This window comes from Vidua chalybeata, chromosome 8 (assembly GCF_026979565.1).
Source record: "Vidua chalybeata isolate OUT-0048 chromosome 8, bVidCha1 merged haplotype, whole genome shotgun sequence".
Classification (NCBI taxonomy): domain Eukaryota; kingdom Metazoa; phylum Chordata; class Aves; order Passeriformes; family Viduidae; genus Vidua; species Vidua chalybeata.
The window spans coordinates 15,651,952-15,672,874 of NC_071537.1; the positions used below are offsets into that span (position 1 = coordinate 15,651,952).

General features: G+C 37.5%; 1 protein-coding gene and 2 long non-coding RNA genes across 14 annotated transcripts in view; 1 reads left to right on the forward strand and 2 right to left on the reverse strand.

The window, feature by feature from the left end:
* CPEB3 (cytoplasmic polyadenylation element binding protein 3) overlaps positions 1–20,923 on the reverse strand; it is an 81,021-nt gene that overhangs the window by 9,688 nt on the left and 50,410 nt on the right. For all 12 annotated transcript variants that reach the window (XM_053948781.1, XM_053948777.1, XM_053948776.1 and 9 more), the window contains 4 exons: positions 17,572–17,739; positions 15,712–15,801; positions 3,212–3,330; positions 1,787–1,901 (listed from right to left, as the gene is read on the reverse strand). In XM_053948781.1, coding sequence (XP_053804756.1) covers positions 1,787–1,901; positions 3,212–3,330; positions 15,712–15,801; positions 17,572–17,739 — 492 coding nt within the window. The remainder of the gene's footprint in view (positions 1–1,786; positions 1,902–3,211; positions 3,331–15,711; positions 15,802–17,571; positions 17,740–20,923) is intronic.
* On the reverse strand, positions 6,699–11,009 carry LOC128791281 (uncharacterized). The gene is made up of 3 exons (XR_008432020.1): positions 10,943–11,009; positions 8,454–8,504; positions 6,699–6,784 (listed from the first exon to the last, which is right to left on the reverse strand). It is a non-coding gene; the product is annotated as an uncharacterized LOC128791281 (long non-coding RNA).
* LOC128791280 (uncharacterized) lies at positions 12,238–12,654 on the forward strand. The gene is made up of 2 exons (XR_008432019.1): positions 12,238–12,320; positions 12,429–12,654. It is a non-coding gene; the product is annotated as an uncharacterized LOC128791280 (long non-coding RNA).

The window sequence follows — 20,923 nt, forward strand, 5'->3', positions numbered from 1 at the left end:
TTAACTCACAAATACAGAACATTTAAATTCCCATAGTTCTCCCAAAATTCTCATCAGTAAATTGACTAAAAATATGTGTTTGCATAAATCTGTGTGCAGGCAAGACCGTATGCTAATTTGCTCATTTGCAACAAGCAAACCAATGTCTGACTCATTCTACCAAACCAGGTAATACTTTTGCTCCAAGGAGTAAGGAAAAACTACCAGCATAATGTAGTGATTAACAGATTCTTCTGCTTTCTAATGATTTGGAATCATCACTTGGATAGTTATCTCAAAAAGTGACAGTACAGAATAAACATCTTGAACACAATTACAATAGTAGCTCCACTAAGTTACTCTTGCCAACAGAAAAAGAATATATAGGATTCCAGGGCAAGGAAACCAGGCAGTGCTCAAATATCTTAGGAAAAACTTCTGTATCTGATCTTTAAAGCTGCAAACAAAAAGAAATTGAAACTGTCTGCTTTGGAGAAGTTACCCATTTAAAGGCATCAGTTTTCAAATGTAACGCATTTCAAGTCTGATCTATGACAGGCCAAATGGCATACCGTTTTATAAAGGCAATCATTAGGAATGAGCTAATATTTAATTGTTACTATTTACATAATTACCACCTTACAGTTGGGCATTATTTTAAGATGGTGAGGAAAGTGAAAGCTGCCAAGAAACCTGGAATAAGAGAAATCTTACTGCCAGCAATGGCTGGGGGATGTTGGTAGAGCTTTCCAAAAAATTTAGGATTAGGCAAAATATAAAGTGAGGAGCTGAAGTTCCAAAAGTGGCTGCTGAAGGAAACTGAGGGCTACAAGGAAGGTCATTCTACCAGACAGTGACTGAGAGGCCTGGTCTACTACAGTTTCCCAGGATTAGGATTAGGGATGAGAGGATGAGAAAGACAAACCATGCAGCTGCCTTGAAGTGAGGATGGAAAGGGAGTAAAAAGAGAAGTGAGGGCTGCCAAAAGATCTGGCTAGGAGAAATGTTTTAATTTGCTTCATGTCTTTGTCATTGGCTCACCAAAAATGTCAGGATTTAGAAGAAAGGAATTAGGGTTGAGCTACAATTGGGAGCAGTGCTCAAATGGGGCCTTCAAAACAAAATGAGGACTGCCAGGAGTCCTGGGCTGGGATAAATCTGTCCTCTGGCCAAAACCTAAGGAGTCTTATCTATGGCTCTGCAAATAAAAGTGAAGAAAAAGAGCTGAGAGTGAAGAAAAAAAATTGAGGGAAGGAAGCTACATTAGGATTAAGTCTGGAAAATGCTCTTCCATGTGAGGCCACCAAGAGACCTGGGTTGGGATAAATTTTCCTTTGGGACAGTAGCTGAGAGGCCATGTCCACAGCTCCACGGAAGAATTAAGGTAAGGGTTGAATAAAAGGGAAACACTGGGCTGAGGTTGGAATTGGTTTGGAAAGGGTCTGGGAGAAGGGTCTGGTCTTTGTCTTCTAGTCAAAGGAAAGGGAAACCTGTCTGCACCTCAGCAGACAAATCAGGGCTTGGATTAAGATGGTCTACATTACAAAACATCAGCCAAGTTTTAGGGTATTATGCAAAGCCGGGGAAAACTCTTTCTACTGGCAATCCAAATAGTAACCTATTTAAAAGATAAAAAAATTGTCACTGTTTGTATTTTGTAAACAGGAATATACTCCTTGTCTTAGAAAGCAAGCTGTGATCTTTGGAAAACACAGAGTCCATTTTCTGATCTTTTACAGATGCTATTTATCTTTCCTCATCTTTTCTACTTAATCTGCTACATGCCCTACATTTTCCTTCTACTCACCAGCTCGGAGAGGCCGTGGAACTCCTCCCACAAAGATTGTTTTTCTTGGATCCAAAGGCTGAGACCCATCCATCACAAAGTCACTGTCACTTAGGTTCCAAGGTCGAATTTGCACCTGTATTAAGGATCATTTTTAGCAGAGGAACTTGGCCACTTAACTAAAATTAATAAAAACATGCCAAATCTTCCTATAATTAAAAACAAAATTTGAACTTTTCAAAAGCAGTAAGTTGGTTTTATAAGAACCAAGACAATTTGAGAATGTACCTTATCTAAGTATCTGAAAGAAGGGGGACAACTCATTTATCACCTCTAGAGGCCAGGCTTGAGTTAAATGTCCTCATGACAAACTCCTACGCTCATTAATTCCCTGCCCCTAATCGCCATCATAGGAAGAAACCTGTGAAAGGACTTTCAGAACATTTTACCATGTATGTGCAATTACAGCTGCAATTTGGGCTTCTGGCTTTCCTGAAATCACATACAGTGATCCACAAATTTAAAAGAACTGATAGGAGCTGATAAAATTAATTTCTGTGCTTGGATGTGAAAGGAATTTGTATAATATGTGAATGCCTATTTCTATTGAGCAGCAAGCAACACAGCTGATAAGAAATCTTTAAATTAAACAGAAAGAAACTGCTCAGAAGTTATTTAGATAAAGCTGTTCATCAATCCATTTTTTTGATCCTAGGAATCACACAAGCCTGCTCACTGTGCTGCAATCCTGGGTTGTTCATTCATCTCTTCCAAGATTTTTAATAGTACTTTTAAAAGGCAGCACATTTTTTATCTTATTTGCCTGCAGTTTTCACCTCATTTGTGTATCTCCATAGGCACAAAAAAGGACCAACATTAAAGAATGTTAGAGATGTGAACAATAAAAACAGGCTACCGCATGTCTTCTATTCTGCTACAGCTGTCTGCAGTAGTTGATTTTACCCCATAGTTTCTATAAGGTAAATGAGGCCTAAATTAGAAATTGATTAGCTGTTGAATGAATAAAAAATAATAATTAAAAAACCTAACAAAATACAGGGGATATTTGATGCTATCTGGATCTTGATTTGGCAGGGTTAAGTTTCTTCATTTCATCACATAAGGCTTTCTTTTCTCTCAAATCAAATAGATGAAAAATTACCGTTGTGTTGTTTTACAGCTAACACTGTAAAAGGATGCACATTCCTGAAGCATACCAAGAGTACCAAATATAAAAGTTAATTGAACATGGCATTTATCAGAAAAAAAAAAAAAAGTTAAAGCCACGCTACACTGATACAGGAAGTCAATTCAATGTAACAGCAAGGTCAGAAACAGGAAATGACAATAATTAACTCTAAGTATTTTTTATTTATTTATTAACTGAAAAGAGTAGCAGCAAATGGGTTAGCAACCAGCATAAGTGTTATGGCATAAGCTGCTTACCGGTTTATCCTTGATTGTGGGACTTGACACACATAGGTAAAGTTTGCCATCTTCTTCCAGACAGGCATCTATCAGAGCTTGTACAGAACTTTCTTCCTGGAACAGCAGAAAGGCGTAACCTTGGAAAGGATAAGGGCACAAGAAAGAAAAGTAACAGATTGATTTACAGAACATTTTTAAACAAACAAGCCAGAGAAGTGGGTAAAGTATACAAATTAAAAATAACTGTTGATGTCGGTAGTTTGTTGTGTTGATGTTGGTAGTTTGATGTTGGTAGTTTGTTGGTAGTTTGCAGTGCTCCTTTCTTACCTGATCACACACTCCAAAGGTTTGAGGGCTCAAGGGACTGACCTTGACTCACATTCCATAAAGTAAAACGGGCAAGATATTTGAGGCCTCAAAAACCAGCAACCTGACTACCGCTGACTATTCGCTATCCACAGATATTTGGATTCTTGGCAGAGGAGAAGCAATCCAGCTCCTGCTCTGCTGTTGGTACACACATCACTGAAGTGCTGTCAATAAGCACTGGAATGCTCTGGGAAAAGGCAGCAATGTGTTTTGGTGTAAGAAAAGTCACTACAACTTTTCAAAGGGTACAGCAGAGGGAGGCTAAGGAGAAAATTAATTTCCCTAGTTTATGAATCCAACCGAGGAGATCCTCAACCCTGAGCAAGCTCCTTTGTACATGTCCTATTCTGACATCTAAACAGTGACACAATTTCCATATGAAAGGGTAATTTAGTCCAGTTGGTCTAATTTCAGTTAACCTTGCTGACAATAAACTGAAAAATCTGGCATATACACTGTGTCCCACAAACTTGAAACAAGGTTGCCACTTGAAATGCAAGATACACTTGGAACTAAATGAAGTTGTTACAGTCTGGCAAAAGCATTTTTGCTAGCCTAAACAGACAGGAAAAAAAAAATCTCTATTTCAATTAATACCAACATTGGCATACCTTCTCTAATGATGGGAACTTTTCTGTATTACTGAAAGCACAGTTTGTAATAAGACTTCAGTAACCTCCTTCTTCAAAACAAACACACTAGATGGAAAGTGTATTAAGGTGCCTATTCTGCCTTTCTAATAAAGATGATCTTGATATTCATACTTTATGTTAAAAACTGGCATGTTGGTACAAATTAAAGGCAGTCATATAGGAGTTTTAGCTAATAGTGCATCAAGTATGTATTCTGCCCATCTTTCCTCAATGTTATTAACTGAAAAGAATTACTCATTTATCTTTATTATAGCAGAATGTGCATTATATGTGTATTAGGCATGTGAGAGAAAATAAACTTACTGGCCCTGTGGACACCATTCAACTTAGCAAGCTACAGCTGGTAGAGTTTATGAGAAAAGACCTAAAGCAAAATATTTCTCAAGAGTTAAAGATTATCCAGCTTCATGCCTGCCATGGCTTACCAGAAAAGGCCTGACTGCATTTCACAGCATTCATGGAAAGAGCATGTTTACAGAAAGAAAAGGTTTTCTTTTATTCTTCTAAATCTGGTAACACCTTCCTTTTGCAGCTCCATGGTTAGGCAAATTTGGTGGAGTAAAATGAAATCACAGTTTTGTAACCCATGGAGGAAGGCAGGAATGAAGTTAGAATTTTTATACTCTGTTCAGTTTAAGTGATTCATTACAAACATCATGAGAGTAAAGGTTATCTGGACAGTTACATGGTGGTATAGGAATATTTGAGAAAGGTACTAATGGACTAAAAGTACAGATCTCTCAAATGAAGTCCAGAGCAGATTGGGTTTAATTACGAGTTTTTCTTTGGAATTTCAAGTAATTGTGAATTAGTTCAATTTTATTATAATACCTGAAGGGTAACATTTTATGCTCAACTTGTGAATACTGAATAATTAATAGTTTAAGTTCTTGCATTTGAGAACAACAGTAGATAAATCGTTGTTCAAATGCATCAACCATGAGCTGAATCTTCTGGTACAAAGCCAGCATTTGGCATGCAAATGTTAGATAGCCAACAGGGAAGGATTAACCTACTTCTGGTTCTTAGAACCTGGGCTCTTTTCAAACAAAGTGAAATACTGTAATGAAGAGTTATATATAAGGTCAAAGAGTATTTGAATCTCCATGTCACATGTCTGCATATCATCTACTGATTTCATATGTAATCGATCTGAAATCCATACTTCCCAAAATTCAGCCCACTTGCAAAATCAAATAAAAAAAAAAGATACAGGAATCATAATCTAAGGGCCATGTGTTTTCAGCTTTATAACACTGAGGTTGGATGGCAGAATTGAGAGAATGAAGAGAAGAACTTCCTCTTTACATTGTGCATAGCAAGTCAGAAAAGGCTTACGTGCACTGATTTCCTCTGCAAAAGGGAAGGACCACTTATGCTTGAAACAAGCTGAACTACCTTCGAAGCACAACTTTCATCCATTTAGACAGTGTCTTTTCTGATGTTTTTATAAGCTTCAGAATTACAATAAAATCTAGCATTGACCTCAGATTTCTTATAAAAGGTATTTCAATATATAAATCTACCTCATATTATGTAAAAAAAGGATGGCAAAGAAAATTACTGTTCTAGTCTCATTTCTTTAGGGTTATTTTTAGATGGTTGAGATGGCTGCCTCAAAGAAGTAAATCTAAATAGATTTAACATTTTCATGAAATATATATTTCACTTTATTTTTTTCTTTCTTTTTTACTAGATTAAAAAAATTAGCTTTGAACTGAATTATGGGATATTCACTAGAACTTTTAGAATAAAGTTGTTTTAAAATCCCACAGGAAAGGAACATTTAGAAACAGTGTGAACCAAATTTCTAAATCAGTTAATGTGATGACAAGGGTCATTGCTCAAAGTCACCTTAGTAATCTTATTAGAAGATGCTTTGAACATGAATAAAACACATTCAAAATCCAAAGATGAAACTACTATTAAAAATTAAACTCATTTTTGAAAAATAAAAATCCGAGGTGTTAAAAAGCTGCAGACTTTCCTTTAAACATTGCAATGACATGACTGCATTTTCAAAAAAAAACTTCAAAGGCTTTAAATACTTAAGAAACCTCAAAATAGAAAAGGCTGTAATCTCACTTAGCTACTGCAGAAGAGTGAAATTATGTATTAGTCAGGGCTGCAAAGATTAATTTCTTTTAGTCAGTCTAATTTTATATGGCAGTTTTTGACCCTGTCAGCTGATTCTTTTCTCTAAAAAACAAAGGTGTATAAGAAATAGGAACAGTCTAGAATATTACAGTGACTCTTCTATTTCTGCACATTTACATTTTTATATGTTTTTCATGAATACCAGACCAAGCCTGGCTGGTGTGCTATGTAAGAAATTCCTCATATGCCACGTTACAGACAGGTACTGGGGAAGGGTTTGTTTGATTTTAATTAAAGGATTGTACTCCATATCCTCAGTTACACTGAAAAATAATTGGATCTTGAATCTTAATAGCAATAAAATGAATCGTACATGTCAAATGGAAGACAGGAGACATAACAAGAGAAGTCAGCAATGGAGTGGATCATAGAGAAGAGCTGAATGAAAACTGAGGTTCTGTGTCAGTAGCTTCTATAAAATAAATTGCATGTCTTCATAATTCCAGTCTTAGCACTAAATAGCCCACATCATGAGATCACCAAAAGAATTGAAACTAACACTTAACCCTTACTAATAATGATCTTACCATATCACAAATAACAGAGAAAACAGAAACATTCTATTTTGTCATAAATATTATGGAGCATTTTTCTCCACATCTTCAATTTAAGTGGAAGGAGAAACCCAATCCACCCACAGAACCTCTGCTTTCTGGACATGCATTATTTGTGGGACATGGGAGAGAAGCCCCAATGCTTCCTCAGCAGAAAGGACACCATTTCTATAGTGCTGTAGTAAATACATATAGCTAAAGATTTATAAAGTCTTTTCAGTTCCAAAACATGTCAAAAAGCAGAAAGATTTTCTAGCCATCATTACTTTACTTTCACCACTTATTGATAAAAAAAGCCCCAAAAGAACAGGATACATATGCCATCTCAGTTTGTCCTGTAGTAAAAATACTCCCACCCACCTGTATTAAAAAAGAAAAGACTGAAATAAATTACTTGGATTTTTTTGGTGTTTTTTAACCAAAAGAATATTCCACAGGCATATTAAAGCCTCTCTTTATCTGGCATTTTACTTCTAAACTAGTGTAAAACATTGCAACAGCAAATTTATACTGTTGTCTCTTCTTTCAAAGGTCACAGCCATTTTCAACATCAGACTTCAGACTGCAACATGATCTATAGCAGCTATAAATCAGAATTAAAGGATATAAAAGCATAAAAGAAAGGCTCTAATATACAATTTGGTTACTGTAGTTGTAAGAGTAGTTGCATGGACTTCATATGAGAAAGACTAAGTATTTGATGAGGTGGATGCTATCTTTGTGAAATTTACTGAGTCTGCAGCATGAAAAAAAGCATTCAAACTAGTAAATATATAAAAACCCAACTAAATTCAGAACTGGATTTTTTAAATTTTGATTTTCAAGAGCAATATGCAATGGTGACCGCTCTGGGCAGAGCAGCTCATGGTCATCATCTGGAGGGGGTCAGGTCTGCTGCTGCTGCTTTTACTCTGAACAGATGGCTCAACAGAGATCTGTTTCCAAGTTTGAACAAAACCTGTTACTCTTCTTTGCAAAGAAAAACCATTTTCCAGTCCTACTCCAACCAACATTAACATGGGAAAATTCTACAGAAATATAAATGCTCTGCTTGATTTCAGCTTCTATTTCAAGCACAGTATCTGCATGAGGTAAAAAAAAAAATCAGAGGAAGAAAGCACTTGTCCAGAAATCTAGGCTAGCTGGATTTCAGTTATTTTAAATTGAATTTGATATTGGGTTTTACAATAAACATAGTTTTCGCTTTAAATTATATGTTTTTCTTAACAAAGAAAGCAAGCAGCACTTGCTGCTTATCCCAAAATATTTGGGACTGTTGTCAAGAGCTTCAAAGCAAAGTACTTCAATCAAAAAGAAAAGACACCCCATGTCATCTGCACAGATGAAGCTAGTAACATATTTTCTGATTTTTGTATGATTGTAACTCTCCTGTGAGCTGTAGAACATTTCTAAAGGTAGAATGCAGAGCCTCAGCACTAAGCTTTGATTTCCCTTCTTTTAATCAAATAATCAATTTGTCATTTGCTGCTGTGGTGCTGCTAATAACCAGTTTGAATGTTCACTCACATGTGGATTGTTTTCAGGTTCTGGTTTGTTCAAATTTCTTGTCTTTGTTGACTGTAAGAAAAACATGCAGCTTGAAAAACCCTCCTTAATAACAGAAGGATTTTTTTCCAAAATTGGATTATGTTGAACAACAAATTCCTCTCAAAACCAAAGAAAACCCAAAACTATTTCTGATGAATAAGAGGATGCATGTCCCTGGGAGATCAGATTAGGATATAAAAAAACAAAAAATAAAAATACTGGACTTACCAAATCCTCTAAAAAATTATGTGTTTACCTTTATTAATGGAACTGCCCAGCCTCCACTGGCACACAGCTGACTACTGGTTACACTCTTGGTACAATCAGTAGTCAGATACGTTTTAGGTCCCAGGTAGGACTTGCAGGGTATGGAGCAGACACAATCTGCCAAGCACAGCACTGAGACAGCTGAGAGAAAGAGCAGCTCTGAGCTGCTCCCAGCTTTTGAGACCAGAGACAGGCAGATGCACTGCCTTGGGCAGAGGCACCCACCCATAGCCAGCACCTGAAATACTCACACTGCCAGTTCTGACCTCTGGTTTGAGAGGACACAAGTATAATTAGGGGTATTACCTTTGATAAATTTATGATGTGTGTATTCCAATGATCTTGCACCAATTTTAGATTACTGTATCATTATTTTAGGGGTAGAATCACTGAAGTGATCCTAGGAACCAAATACATAATTTTATAAATGTAATGCCTGTAGGACTTCATGAAAGACTTCAAGTTTTTAATGCATTAAATAATTACAACTGATTGGGAGTGGGAGTAGGGAACAATTTACTTTTTAGATGACCATCAGAACAATGAATATGCTGCAGTGCTAGTACAGAATCGTCTCTGCACCACCACCTGCAACAACCCCTTCAACATATTTCAATGATTTGAAAGGATAATTTAGCACTTCATAAATTATTAGCCAAACAAGACAGCAAAAGCTACTACAAAGCACAAAATAATATTAAGTCCTCCATTTAAGCACTGTTCAAAGGACAGCTTTTATCCTGAAGCCCATAATACTTACAGATCAATTAATGTATCTCCATTTATAAAACAAAAGAAAAGGTGACATTTAATAAAATTACTATTGGGGAGGGATGAGATGTGCAACCCACAGTAAAATCTACTTGGGTTTTAGGAGAGGTTAATGAGAATAAAACAAATATTAACTCCTTCCATTTGACAAAAGTGGTCTGGCTACCTCTACAGATAAACATGAAAAGCTTTTTATGTACTTAGATATGTTCAAATTATTGAAAAAGGGTCAAATGTTTGCTAAAATTTGTGGTTTCTTCTATAGCAACCTAGCAATTCTGAAAGAAAGTAGGATCTGTTGAAAGCAACATGAAAGCTGGGAGAGAATAATCCTGCAATGCTACTTCAGAATCAGATTTGTTCTGCCTAGGCTTGGATGGCTCAAAAATACTTTTGTATTTTTCCTCACCAGATACTTGTTTTCCCCCAGAAAAAAGAAGTTGCAAAGAACATCATTTTAGAGACAGAAATTCTCTTACATGAAGCAAGCTCCTTGAATGCTCTTAGATACCTGGCACAGCAGTCTCAAAGACAGACATTTAAAAATCATCATTATCAGTACACCACCAAGAATTCTCAAACATTTAGGACAAGACAGGAAACAGCATTAAGAGCTTTAAAAAGCGAGGCTCAAACAAAAGTCACCAAAAACCTTAAAGAAAATTCTCTGCAAAGCAAGCTAAAGCCACATAGCTACAGAAGAGCACATGAGTGTGTACTGCATTTTCCCACCACACCTTTTGTGACTCACATTGATTTGAGATTATGCTGCCCTGCTGTGGGAAGACACAGGGACTACAAATTACAGACACGGCCTCAGATGTCAGTGGGTACAAGGACTGACACTGCACACAGTCCCTGTGTTGGAACATATGTAAACAACATCTAAAAACCCTCCCAGAATCACTGTTTGCCATACAATGTAATTCTGGATAGGGAATGTCAGTTTCCATTGTAACAAATATTGTGATCTCTGACTTCAGTTTTTTAAATACCAAAATTGGCTCGGCATTTCATGCTGGACTGTGGTGGTATCATATTTGGTCAGTTAAGCCAAAGCAGGCAGTTTTCTAGAACAGACTGCTGTATTTGCACAAACTAGATATCTTATTGTGAATATAACTAATTAAATTGGAATTATGATTCCATCCTTTCTCCTTTAAACTGTTCATTTCTGTTCCTCTGGCAGAAACTACAACTGCTACTGCAGTAGCAATGGAATTAACCATGGAAATGGTCTTTATCCATGAAATTAAGATCAGTCAAAAGACTACAACAGTGTTCCTATCTAAACAGTACTTTGGAGAGAATCAGAGAGGCTTACACTGTCTGTCCCACCAATTGTTTTTAAATTAAAGCATGAGAATAATTTAATGTTACTTTGTGCAACTTTGCTTACACTGTTTTGTTTTTCATGAGATCTCCCTTACCTTAGTGTCCCATATGGAGCAGTAGGGACAAATGTGCTTAATTTTATCAGATAACAGCATAATGAACCGAAGAACAGGGAAAACACAAAAGGATCAGACTGCTGCATCTCACATCTGAATCAACTTTTGTAAAGCCAAAGCATTCCTCCCATTCCAAACCCATCCTATCTCCAAGCTCTGCCATGCTTCATTTTCTAACTCTAATTCTCATCTCTATCCAAATATCAATCTTTCTAAATGAAAAAAAGGAAATTTTTTGCATAATTTTTGGCATTTTAAAACACATGGTTCAGTTCTCAGTGATCACTAGAAAAATCATAGTTATCACAAGGAAAAACCAGTGAAGAGTTTTTTAAAAGTTGTTTTAAAGCTAGCAATCTGTTAAAGAAAAAAACAACTGAAAAAAATGTTTTTGAAACAGTTGGCACCATCTGTTTAATAAAAAAAAAAAGGAAAGAAAAAAATTACTGTAGTTAGCATAAGCATTGCTTAACTCAGCACACCAGCAAGTAAGTGAAAACCCCATCAATTTATATTTAAATAAAACATGAATTATCTGGATTTTGTCAGAGATAAATAGACTGTGATATGGTAATGTGCAACTACTTTTGATAGCATCCTTTAATATATATTTCTTTATTTCTCAATGTCTCATAGGTACTCAAAAGATACTTAACCAAAAACCACATTTAATTCCCAAATCTGTGGTAAAAACCAAGTAAACACATTATGAACTGGGCATCTGCTTACCCAAGACCAACACATGGCATTTATAATTTTGCCAGTTCAGTTAGTAACATATCCAAACAGATGCCAAAGGAAGTAATCCAAAGACTTCTCAGGCAACAGGAATGAATTAGCCTTATTCAGAGGCAAGCATTAAAAACCATCTCATACATGACACAAACATAAAAACATGGTGCTAAGCTTTACAATGCACAGGAGGGGTAAAAAGAAATGTTAAGGCAACAATGCAGATGCTCAGAACTAGAAATAGGAGTCTCTTCCACACATTGTCAGCTGTTGACAGCTTCTCTTGCCCAAGTGCACAATATTCACTTTCAGTGACAAGAGCATCCCTGTTCTCTCAGCAACCTAAATATGGAACTCACTGGCAACCAAGGTAAGGTAAGTTGTGCTTGATCTACAGAATGATTTTGGGTTTGCTGTTACAATGCTCAAAACTCAAACGCTGACAAAGGCAGACTGCTTTCACAAGCACTGATCAGGGTATTCTGTGACATCAGGGAAGATTCAGTAAGGGAAACAAACCCCTAGAACATCTGGGAAAACAGGAAAACCTGGGTAATACAGATAGCAATGATGTGCTTGAGGAATATGTTGCAGATACATCTGTGTTGCTGTGCCATCCCCCAAGGTTCAAAATGGCACTGTTAACCTCACACTGGGATAAGCCTGGTGTTACTCACCATGCTGGAGATCCCAGCTCAGCATCATTTCACACACAAACATTTATGTCCACCAGGCCCAGCACTAATCTGAGGTCTGCCTAAGCAGACCTGTGGTGACACCATCCTGCTCAGTGACCTGTGGTGACACCATGATTCCAAATCCAGGAAAACCTTTGTTCAAGCTCAGTGCTGCAGGAATGTTTCTGGACTCCAACTGGCCCCAATGGTAGCTTACATGCCACTGCAGCTAAGCTAATCAACCCCACCAACTAATAAATTAGCTAATAAGGCTTGCTGGAACTGACTATGGCCGGACTCGCTCACTAAACTAACCAGATCAAGCCCTCGGGGCGACTGGTGGGTGGTGGTGGAGGTCACTAGACTGTAAGCAACATTTTAATCTTTCAGATTTCATGCTTGATCAGATTAGCCATGGCTAATGGTTTCTGCAGCCTTCTCTTCCTAGCCCTAAGAATATCAACAGAGTGCTCCTAATACAGGCCGACTACAGGGAATTAATGTCTTGCACCAGCACAGCAAACACTCCAAAATTCAATAAATTATACCAACAAGTAGATACTGGAAATCTGTATTGATTCACTCAGGACTGCAGGGGATGTTGCATCACCTGGATTTAACTGAAGACAGAAAACTATGATGTGAAGCAGCTACAGCATAAAACTTCACTGCCTGTGCTGACCCATGGCATCACCTACTGATGTTGTCTGCCCCAAACCTCTCAGTGAACACTTAGCAAAGCAAACAGACAGAAATCCTGAACCTTGCTGAAAGACCAGACACTGCCCAATGATCTGCCCCTCCAGTAATGGAAAAGGCCATCCATCAAAAGGCCACTGAAGTCCATCTGGAGGTGATGACATATGTTCAGAAAGAGCAGGGCTCAATTTTACTGCCTCTGGGGCACATTCAGGGAGGTGGGAGAAGCCTTGAAGGTCAGGCTTTATCAATGTGTGAATAGCCTCTGCATCATGCCCACTTTATTCCAACAATTAATTTTTCTTCTTTTCTTTCAGCCTTGCTAGCATACAAATCCCAGCTCATTCTCTCCTCTATAATTTCATTTGTCCTTTGTTTTTTGGAGCATGTTTTCCATTTGAAAGACTCATATTCAAAATGTCAGAAAATTTACAGACTAGCAATGCAACATGGAAGACAAGACATCTAGAAAAATTGAGAAAACATTTGAATTCATAAGTACTTGACAGCTGAATAAGTCTCACTGAATTTTGCACCAAGCATAATTTCACATAGCTCTTTTAGTACTTTTAAGGAAGTGTCCAATAATGCACCAACACAGCTTAAAATAAAGGAGTAAAATAAAAACAAAAAAACCCAAAACCAAAGCCCACCAACTTAAATTTTAGGTCGAAAGGAACTTCTGATCAAATGAGTATTGGAGACATTTTATTGTGGTACTTCTGAAAATTATTCCATAATTAACTTTGAAAAGTAAGTACTCTTTATTGAAAAAAATTACCAAAAGGCTGTGAAAAAATTAGAACAGACATTCAAACTTTACCCTCTGACTCCTGGAAATAATATTCTGTCTTCTGTGTAGGTGCTGCCTGTATGGGATCATAGTAAATCCAGTACATTTGACCTACGGAGCTTACCATGATTGTAAGTGAATGTCAGAGCCAGGCATGCAGGATGCCTGATGCTGCAGCCCTGACTGATAACTAAGAAGTCAGATATAAATAAATCTGGAACAGTTGGGATTGACTGTTGTTTAGTACTTTCAGACAGACGTTCAGGGCAACTGGCAGGGGCTTTGAAAGCTGTTTCCTATATTAGAATCATGACAAAAATAGAAGTGAGGCTGCATTCACTTGTCTTCTGCTAAAATAGATCTTACTCAAAAACATTTTACAAGTTTGTCAAGGCATAACTAGTCCACAGTCAGATAGAGAACAAAATCGAAATTGGAAGTCCCATGTTAATTCAACAAATAGTTACTTATTGAATTAATAAGAGAAAAAAAATTAAAAAGGAAAAACAAGTAGAAAATACTAAGAGATAATAAGGACAAGGAAAAGCTGGCTTTTCTAATTAAAAAAAAAACCAAACTTTTAAGTGAAGGCACAATTAGAATTCACTAGCCAGAAAGACCCCAGAGATCTTTAAAATTAACATAAAAAGGGAGAAGCATTTATTTTACCAACTGTCCTTAAGAATATTGCATCGGGGTTGAGGTTTGGGGTGGGTTTTTTTGTTGCTTTTCGGGCTGTTTTAAATTCATGAACAGATGCTGCATAACTGCTGACAGCAAGGCTGAGTGGTGAGAATGGAACAGGAAAGAGGAAGCATGTATGGGCTTCTCTTCAGATTTTAAGTGTCCCAAATACTGTTCGCAGGGCAAGTATTTGTCACAGTGTTATCACGCCTCCAGCAATTAAGTTTCCAAATAAATGAAGCTGGCTTTTATTTTTGTGTTTTTACAGTCAAACTCTATCTATCAAAATATTTTGAGATTAACTAGTTCACTGACTGAACAGCCCATTGTTCTGCCAAAATTATCAGTGGCCTTAATGAGCAATTAAGGGATTCCAGGGTCAGTGAGAAATGAAAATCTTTGCATATAGACCAGAAATTTTGTGTACAACTTCCTGCTACTGTTTCAGATCATGAGGGAACTCAGGAACTACATGCAAGAGGCACATGTGAAAGAGTAGAATGTATTGTACAAAACCAGAGAGCAGGGTACAGTAAGAGCAGTTTGATTTAACCAAGTAACCTCCCAAAGAGATCTCCCATAAGCCATTCTTTCTTTCTCACCCAAAGCAGGTGTGCATAACCTTGTGCTGCCCAATCAACCTGCTCACACTCTGGCCCACCCCTGTGCCCGTGGTGCCCTCTGAGCAGAGCCTGCTCTGTGCCCCAGTGCCCAGGGAGCCCTGGTGTGGAGCAGGACCACAGCTCCTGGGTCACAGCACACGCTGGAGTCGCTTCCCTGCAAAACACTGGGCACCCAACCCAGTGACCCAATCCAAGGGACTTCCTCTCTTACTCCCATGGGTTTTGCAACGTGCAAACCACAACAGAATCAATGACGACATTTCTGTAACTTGGATTCTACCTTGCATTTGTACTGCTAGTACAAATTAAGGCATAATTCAAGGGTTCAAGGTGTGCTGAAGAAGTACACACAGAGGAGCACATTTCAATGATCAAATTGTGAAATTTTTTCCCATCAGGACAATGGCTGAAAATATGCTTGATGAGAGATAGAAAATCACCATAAAGAGTAAAAATTTTGCTTTGTAGTGGATTGCCACATGGCAGATGTAATTTCCTTTTACCAGAACAGCCTTCTCAAGTGTATTTTAAACTAATTACCTTTAGGTGGAAAATATGACTTGCTTTCAGCTTTGTGAGGCCAGTCCACCACAAGAGGTCCAAACCTACGAAAGCTGGCAGTGATCTCATCTACAAAAAAACAAATGAGGCACCTTAGAGAGAACATAAAAACTGACTGGCAAGGTAAAAAGGTCTTACTTAAAAAAACAAAACAAAACAAGAACAGTGAAAACTGCAATGATGTCCATAGCAGATGCCTAAGTATTCTTTCATCTCTGTGCTGTACATGGCTGCTTAAAAAAGTGATTTTACATTCCACTAGTGGAAGTCTGCAGCAGGATTAAATGCAAACATGATCTATCAGAAGTGAATATGCTTCAGCTGCGGTCTATTTCTAATTATAGCCACAAAGAAGGGTCAGATGCAGCCACATGGGACTGATGGAGGAGCTCCATGTCAGCACGGCTGCTCCTTGCAGCCTGCCCTAGAAAGAGGCTGCAGCAGGTCATGCCACTGTGGACATTTCACCTTCCTCAGGCCCTTCAGGAAATCTGCCTTGAATTACCAAGTTTTTTCTTCACTTTTTAAGCATCAACTTGGAACCACCATGTAATACACATCACGAGCTATCCTATAGGAAAATTTTTACATGTAAATCCTTCAGAAACAAGTATTTAAAATTCTTTTTGAAAAAAATCTTATTTTCTCAATACATTTTAAAATGTACTTTAAAGAAAGAATTAGTTTAAAATCGTGTCTAACGTGATGTTAGGTAGATCAGAGTAACAAGGCAGTGGGGTTTTACAGTTTCTGGATTGCTGTTTGAGATGTGTCCAGTTTCTCTGACCCCATGAACTGCCCACCAGATCCTTCAATCATCTGGAGACAGAACATACATATTGTATACCTGAAGAGCTGAAGGATAAAGGGTTACTGAAGGAGACCTCTCAGGAAAGAGGGTGACCTCCCCAGGTCACCATGTTGCTTCCTCACAGGACAGACTGGGCATGTATTTTGATTCTAAGTGACCCAGCAATGTGCACATCAGTTGTCCCTGTTGGGCTGCTGCTTCTTACAGCTGCAAATCCAGATTACCCACCAGACCCTGTACAACAACCCTGCAACTCTTGGTGTGACATGGGGACTGCATTTGAGGTGTTGGTAAACGCAGACTGGCAATTCATACTATTTCTTTATTAAAACTGTACATGGTTTAGGCTTCAGATTAGTAGATTAGAGATCTCCCTCATTTCATTATAAGGCATCCTCAAATTCCCTGTGTATGCCCATTGAAGCTAGACAATGGTGGATTCCAGCTATATTCCAGCCATGAAAAATACACCAAAAACTGTCATGATTTTAGTTTGGGAGTAAGAGTTTGTGGGGACACATGCAAGTGGAGCAGATAACGATTGAGAAAAACTCTGACCATCCTTGTTAAGTAGATTTTTACTTTGTAACCATATTATTACCCTGTATTTATCATCTGAACATGCTGGGTATAAGAGCTGGTTATTTAAAGCCCACAGTATTTTGGTAAGAACTGCATTAAGAAAGTCTTTAAAGTCAACCACATCCAAGAATAGGAAAAGATTATGGAGAGAGACAGTACCCACTAAGTTCCCTTTTTCAGCTTTCCCACCTGACAGTCGTGGGAAGACACGTAGATCAGAAGAGCTGCTAGGCAGCCACTTCTGTCTCCATCTCTTCTGATCTACAGTGCACAAGAACGTCAGGTAAACTCTTGGGTGTTGCAGGGTGTGTTCTAAGTACCAGCACAAGCACTACAAGAGACACACCTGGGAAAATCCATTTGCTTCTATGAAAATATGACCTTTTTAATAGTAATTATATGAAAGCCAATCCCCACATCTCAGCAATGCAAGTGATTCACAGTACCTTCATCAATGTCAGGAGGAAGACCTCCAACAAACACCTTTCTAGAATAGCGTTCCACTCTTTCCCCATTTTGACAGCGTGTCGGAGAGCTGAGACCCGAGGACAGCGACTGATCACCATGGCTGTCATCTAGGAAGCCATCCTCAAAAGGAAACAGTGAAGACCGACCTGGAACAGATTTTGTAGGATCTATAGTTAACGCTATTTCCTGGAGAATGAAATATTTAAGTAAAAAACTTTCCCTTTTACTGTTTGACTTTAACAGAACTGGCATTAAAGGACCCAGCTGGGTGGTCCAGTTTTCCAATTCATGTTCATTAGTATTGTTTCTATTTTTCCAAGAGTGTATTACCCTTACAAGACAATAAACCTAATTTAGCTTTAAAACAAACCCTCGCAAATTGATAGAGATGAAAAGCAAGTTATCTGATGAAATTATGTGTCATAGCTATAGAAATAACCTTTGCAAGATTTACATTTCCAACCAATTAGAGATTTACACCTTCCATAAAAGATTTTGAAGGAATGATCTCAAGATCCCTCAAGCCACTGCACTGCAGAGCAGGACAGTCCTTTGAGTGCTGTACAGGATCCTGACAGCAAGGGCTGCAGCACTTTCACTGCCATGGAACACAGGCCCACACTGACTAGGGGAGCAAAATTAATATGGAAAAGCTTTGGATTGTGCATATTAAGCAGGAAATGAAGAGAGTCGCTGAACAAGAAAAAAAATCTTGTTAAGTAAACCACAGAGAACTTGCACTTGAAGGAAAACATTGTTAGCTAGAACAGTCTGTCAGCCTGTTTGTTACTGAGTTAAAACATCCTTTCAGTAATGAATGAGCAAAATCAACATAAATGGCTGCTACTCAGTTTGTTAATGAAAAGTAAAGAATTTATTTGTAACCATCTGATGCGATTAACTTGTTGCTATTACTAACAAAGTATACACACATTATCTTAAGAACAGATTTATTAACAAGGAAGATAAAAAATATTCAAAGACTGCATATAAGCAACACTTGCCAACTTTGGAATTTAACAATTCCCTATACCTGAGTTGAAAAATAGATCCTGCAATATAGAGAGATGAATAAATGGGAACCACACCTCAACTCTGAAAAGGCTACTTGTCCCCTCATACCATGGAGGATTTCTCCCAGGGATAGAATTATAATTAATTGATACAAACTGTTTATAAGGGGGTTGATTACAAATATAAATGCATTTATACTTTTGTAAGTGTACGTAATTAAATTCAAAGGTAATGAATCACATGAAATTGACATAGCAAGACCAAAGGTTTAATACCATACTGGTACTGGCAGCACAAGAAATGAAGGAAGTAAAAACAGGGGCAAGGAGAAAAATCAATATAGAGGGACAGCAGTCAGAAAAACATACACACTGAAAATATCAGTAATTGTCTCCAGTAGCAAAGGACAGATTAAAAAAAGAAGCAGTAACCCTGTATAGGGAAAACGAGCTAACCAAGTCAGGAAAGTCACTGACATACACCACCAGCCTGATCTTTTATTACAAACATCAGGCACCAGAAAAATGTTGATTAAAAATAATATATTGAATTTTAAACAAAGAAGAGATTACAGACACAAAAGTCAATTGAAGTAAAAATCCTACCATGCATTTACACATCAACATAAAAAACGCCACAATCAGAGAAGGATGTAGAGATGCTACCTTTCAAAGACTTGTCAGAAATATTGGGTTTAGAGCATAAAACAGGAAAGACTTCTGATGAATATTCCATTAATGGACAAACATGTCATGCACGTGTATAAACATATGCATTTTAACATAAAAGAGAACATTTGCATGAGAGAAAAAATAATTAAGAATATTACAACTGTGTAAAAATATCAAACCAGAACACTCATTGAAAAGCAGGAAATCTGAAAATATCTCAGAGACTGACATTACCAGAGAGATAAATAATTTTTAAATTCCTGCCCATGAACCTGCCTTCTTGTAGAAAAAGTAAACAAACAACAAACATGAGCCATTAGTGGAAGATGACATATCAAATTAATAACAAGTTGTTCAAATAAAACACAGATCTGCAGAGGAGACTGAGTTCTGAAGGAAATAATAAAAATTCATAGCAACTTAGAAAGCAAGGTATCACCTCTAAGCACCATGCCAGACACTTGGTGATCTACAAGCACCACACATAAATGCAAATGATGTTCTATAAGTTATAGCTCAGTCAAGTATAGAGCTAAATGTAAGAAGAATACATTTGAAATAATGGAAAGCATACAGACAAGAGAATAGGGAATGACTGTTCACGGTCTTCTCCAGTAAAGGAAAAATAAACTGCATTGAACACAATCAGTACATGCCAAGGCTGAAAGCAAGGCAAACTTTGGAACCCCTTGCTACAGACTTTTTGGGATGTTTAAAAATTTATGTAGGCTTAGAAAAAGGAATGAGTAAGAACAGGAGAAAAATGCAATCTAAAGTAATAAATATTAAAACATCACCTCAAGAGACCCCCGAGCAAATTTCTGGGAGAACATTACGGGAAAGCATCACTAAATGCACTTTTTTTGTAACATACTCCTGTACCCCTCCCTGGGCATCTCTGAGTTGTCAGTGTAGCAAAATAGTCTGGGCTGATTTCCCACAGCAGTGCTTACATCTGTACCTGAAAAACTGGTTGTAAAAGTTAAAAAACAAGGTACCAGGAACATGACTCAACAGCTCTAAACGTGATACCTACAAAGAAATGCTCATCTCTTTTCTCAAAGGAAACAGAGAATCAAGTAGGGAACTGAGAGTTTATGGCAAGCCTCAAGAAATGTCTGACAAAACTTCTTCTCATTGCAGATGCTTAGTCACAGTGACAGGATCAAACACTAATTAAAATATCCAAGTGTAGCAAACATAAAATGAGTCCTTGCACAGACTTGCCTGTGGTTACTCTGCATATTATCCCAGTGCAAATGGTAAAAGCAATAATAGAGAGGGATATATGAGAATATTTGATAACCAACACATGTTTTAACAGACTGTTGTAGAATTTCATGCTTAAGGTTAAGGAAGCTCAAAACCAACATTATAAAAGTCAAGGTAATGATAAAGCACGAAAATCACAGACTTTAATATGCATGAGGCAAGTCAAAATTCCTAACATTAATGACAAGACACACACACACAAATCTACTTGTTAGTATGGAAAAGCCTTAATTTCACACAGGAAACAAGTCTTGTGGAATGAAACATGCTTCTTGGTAGTGAGAAAAAAAAAATCTGAAAAGCCAGCACATTCAGAACTTGTTTGCCCTGTTTTGTCTCCACTAATATTTGTATAAAACAGCCTAAATTACAT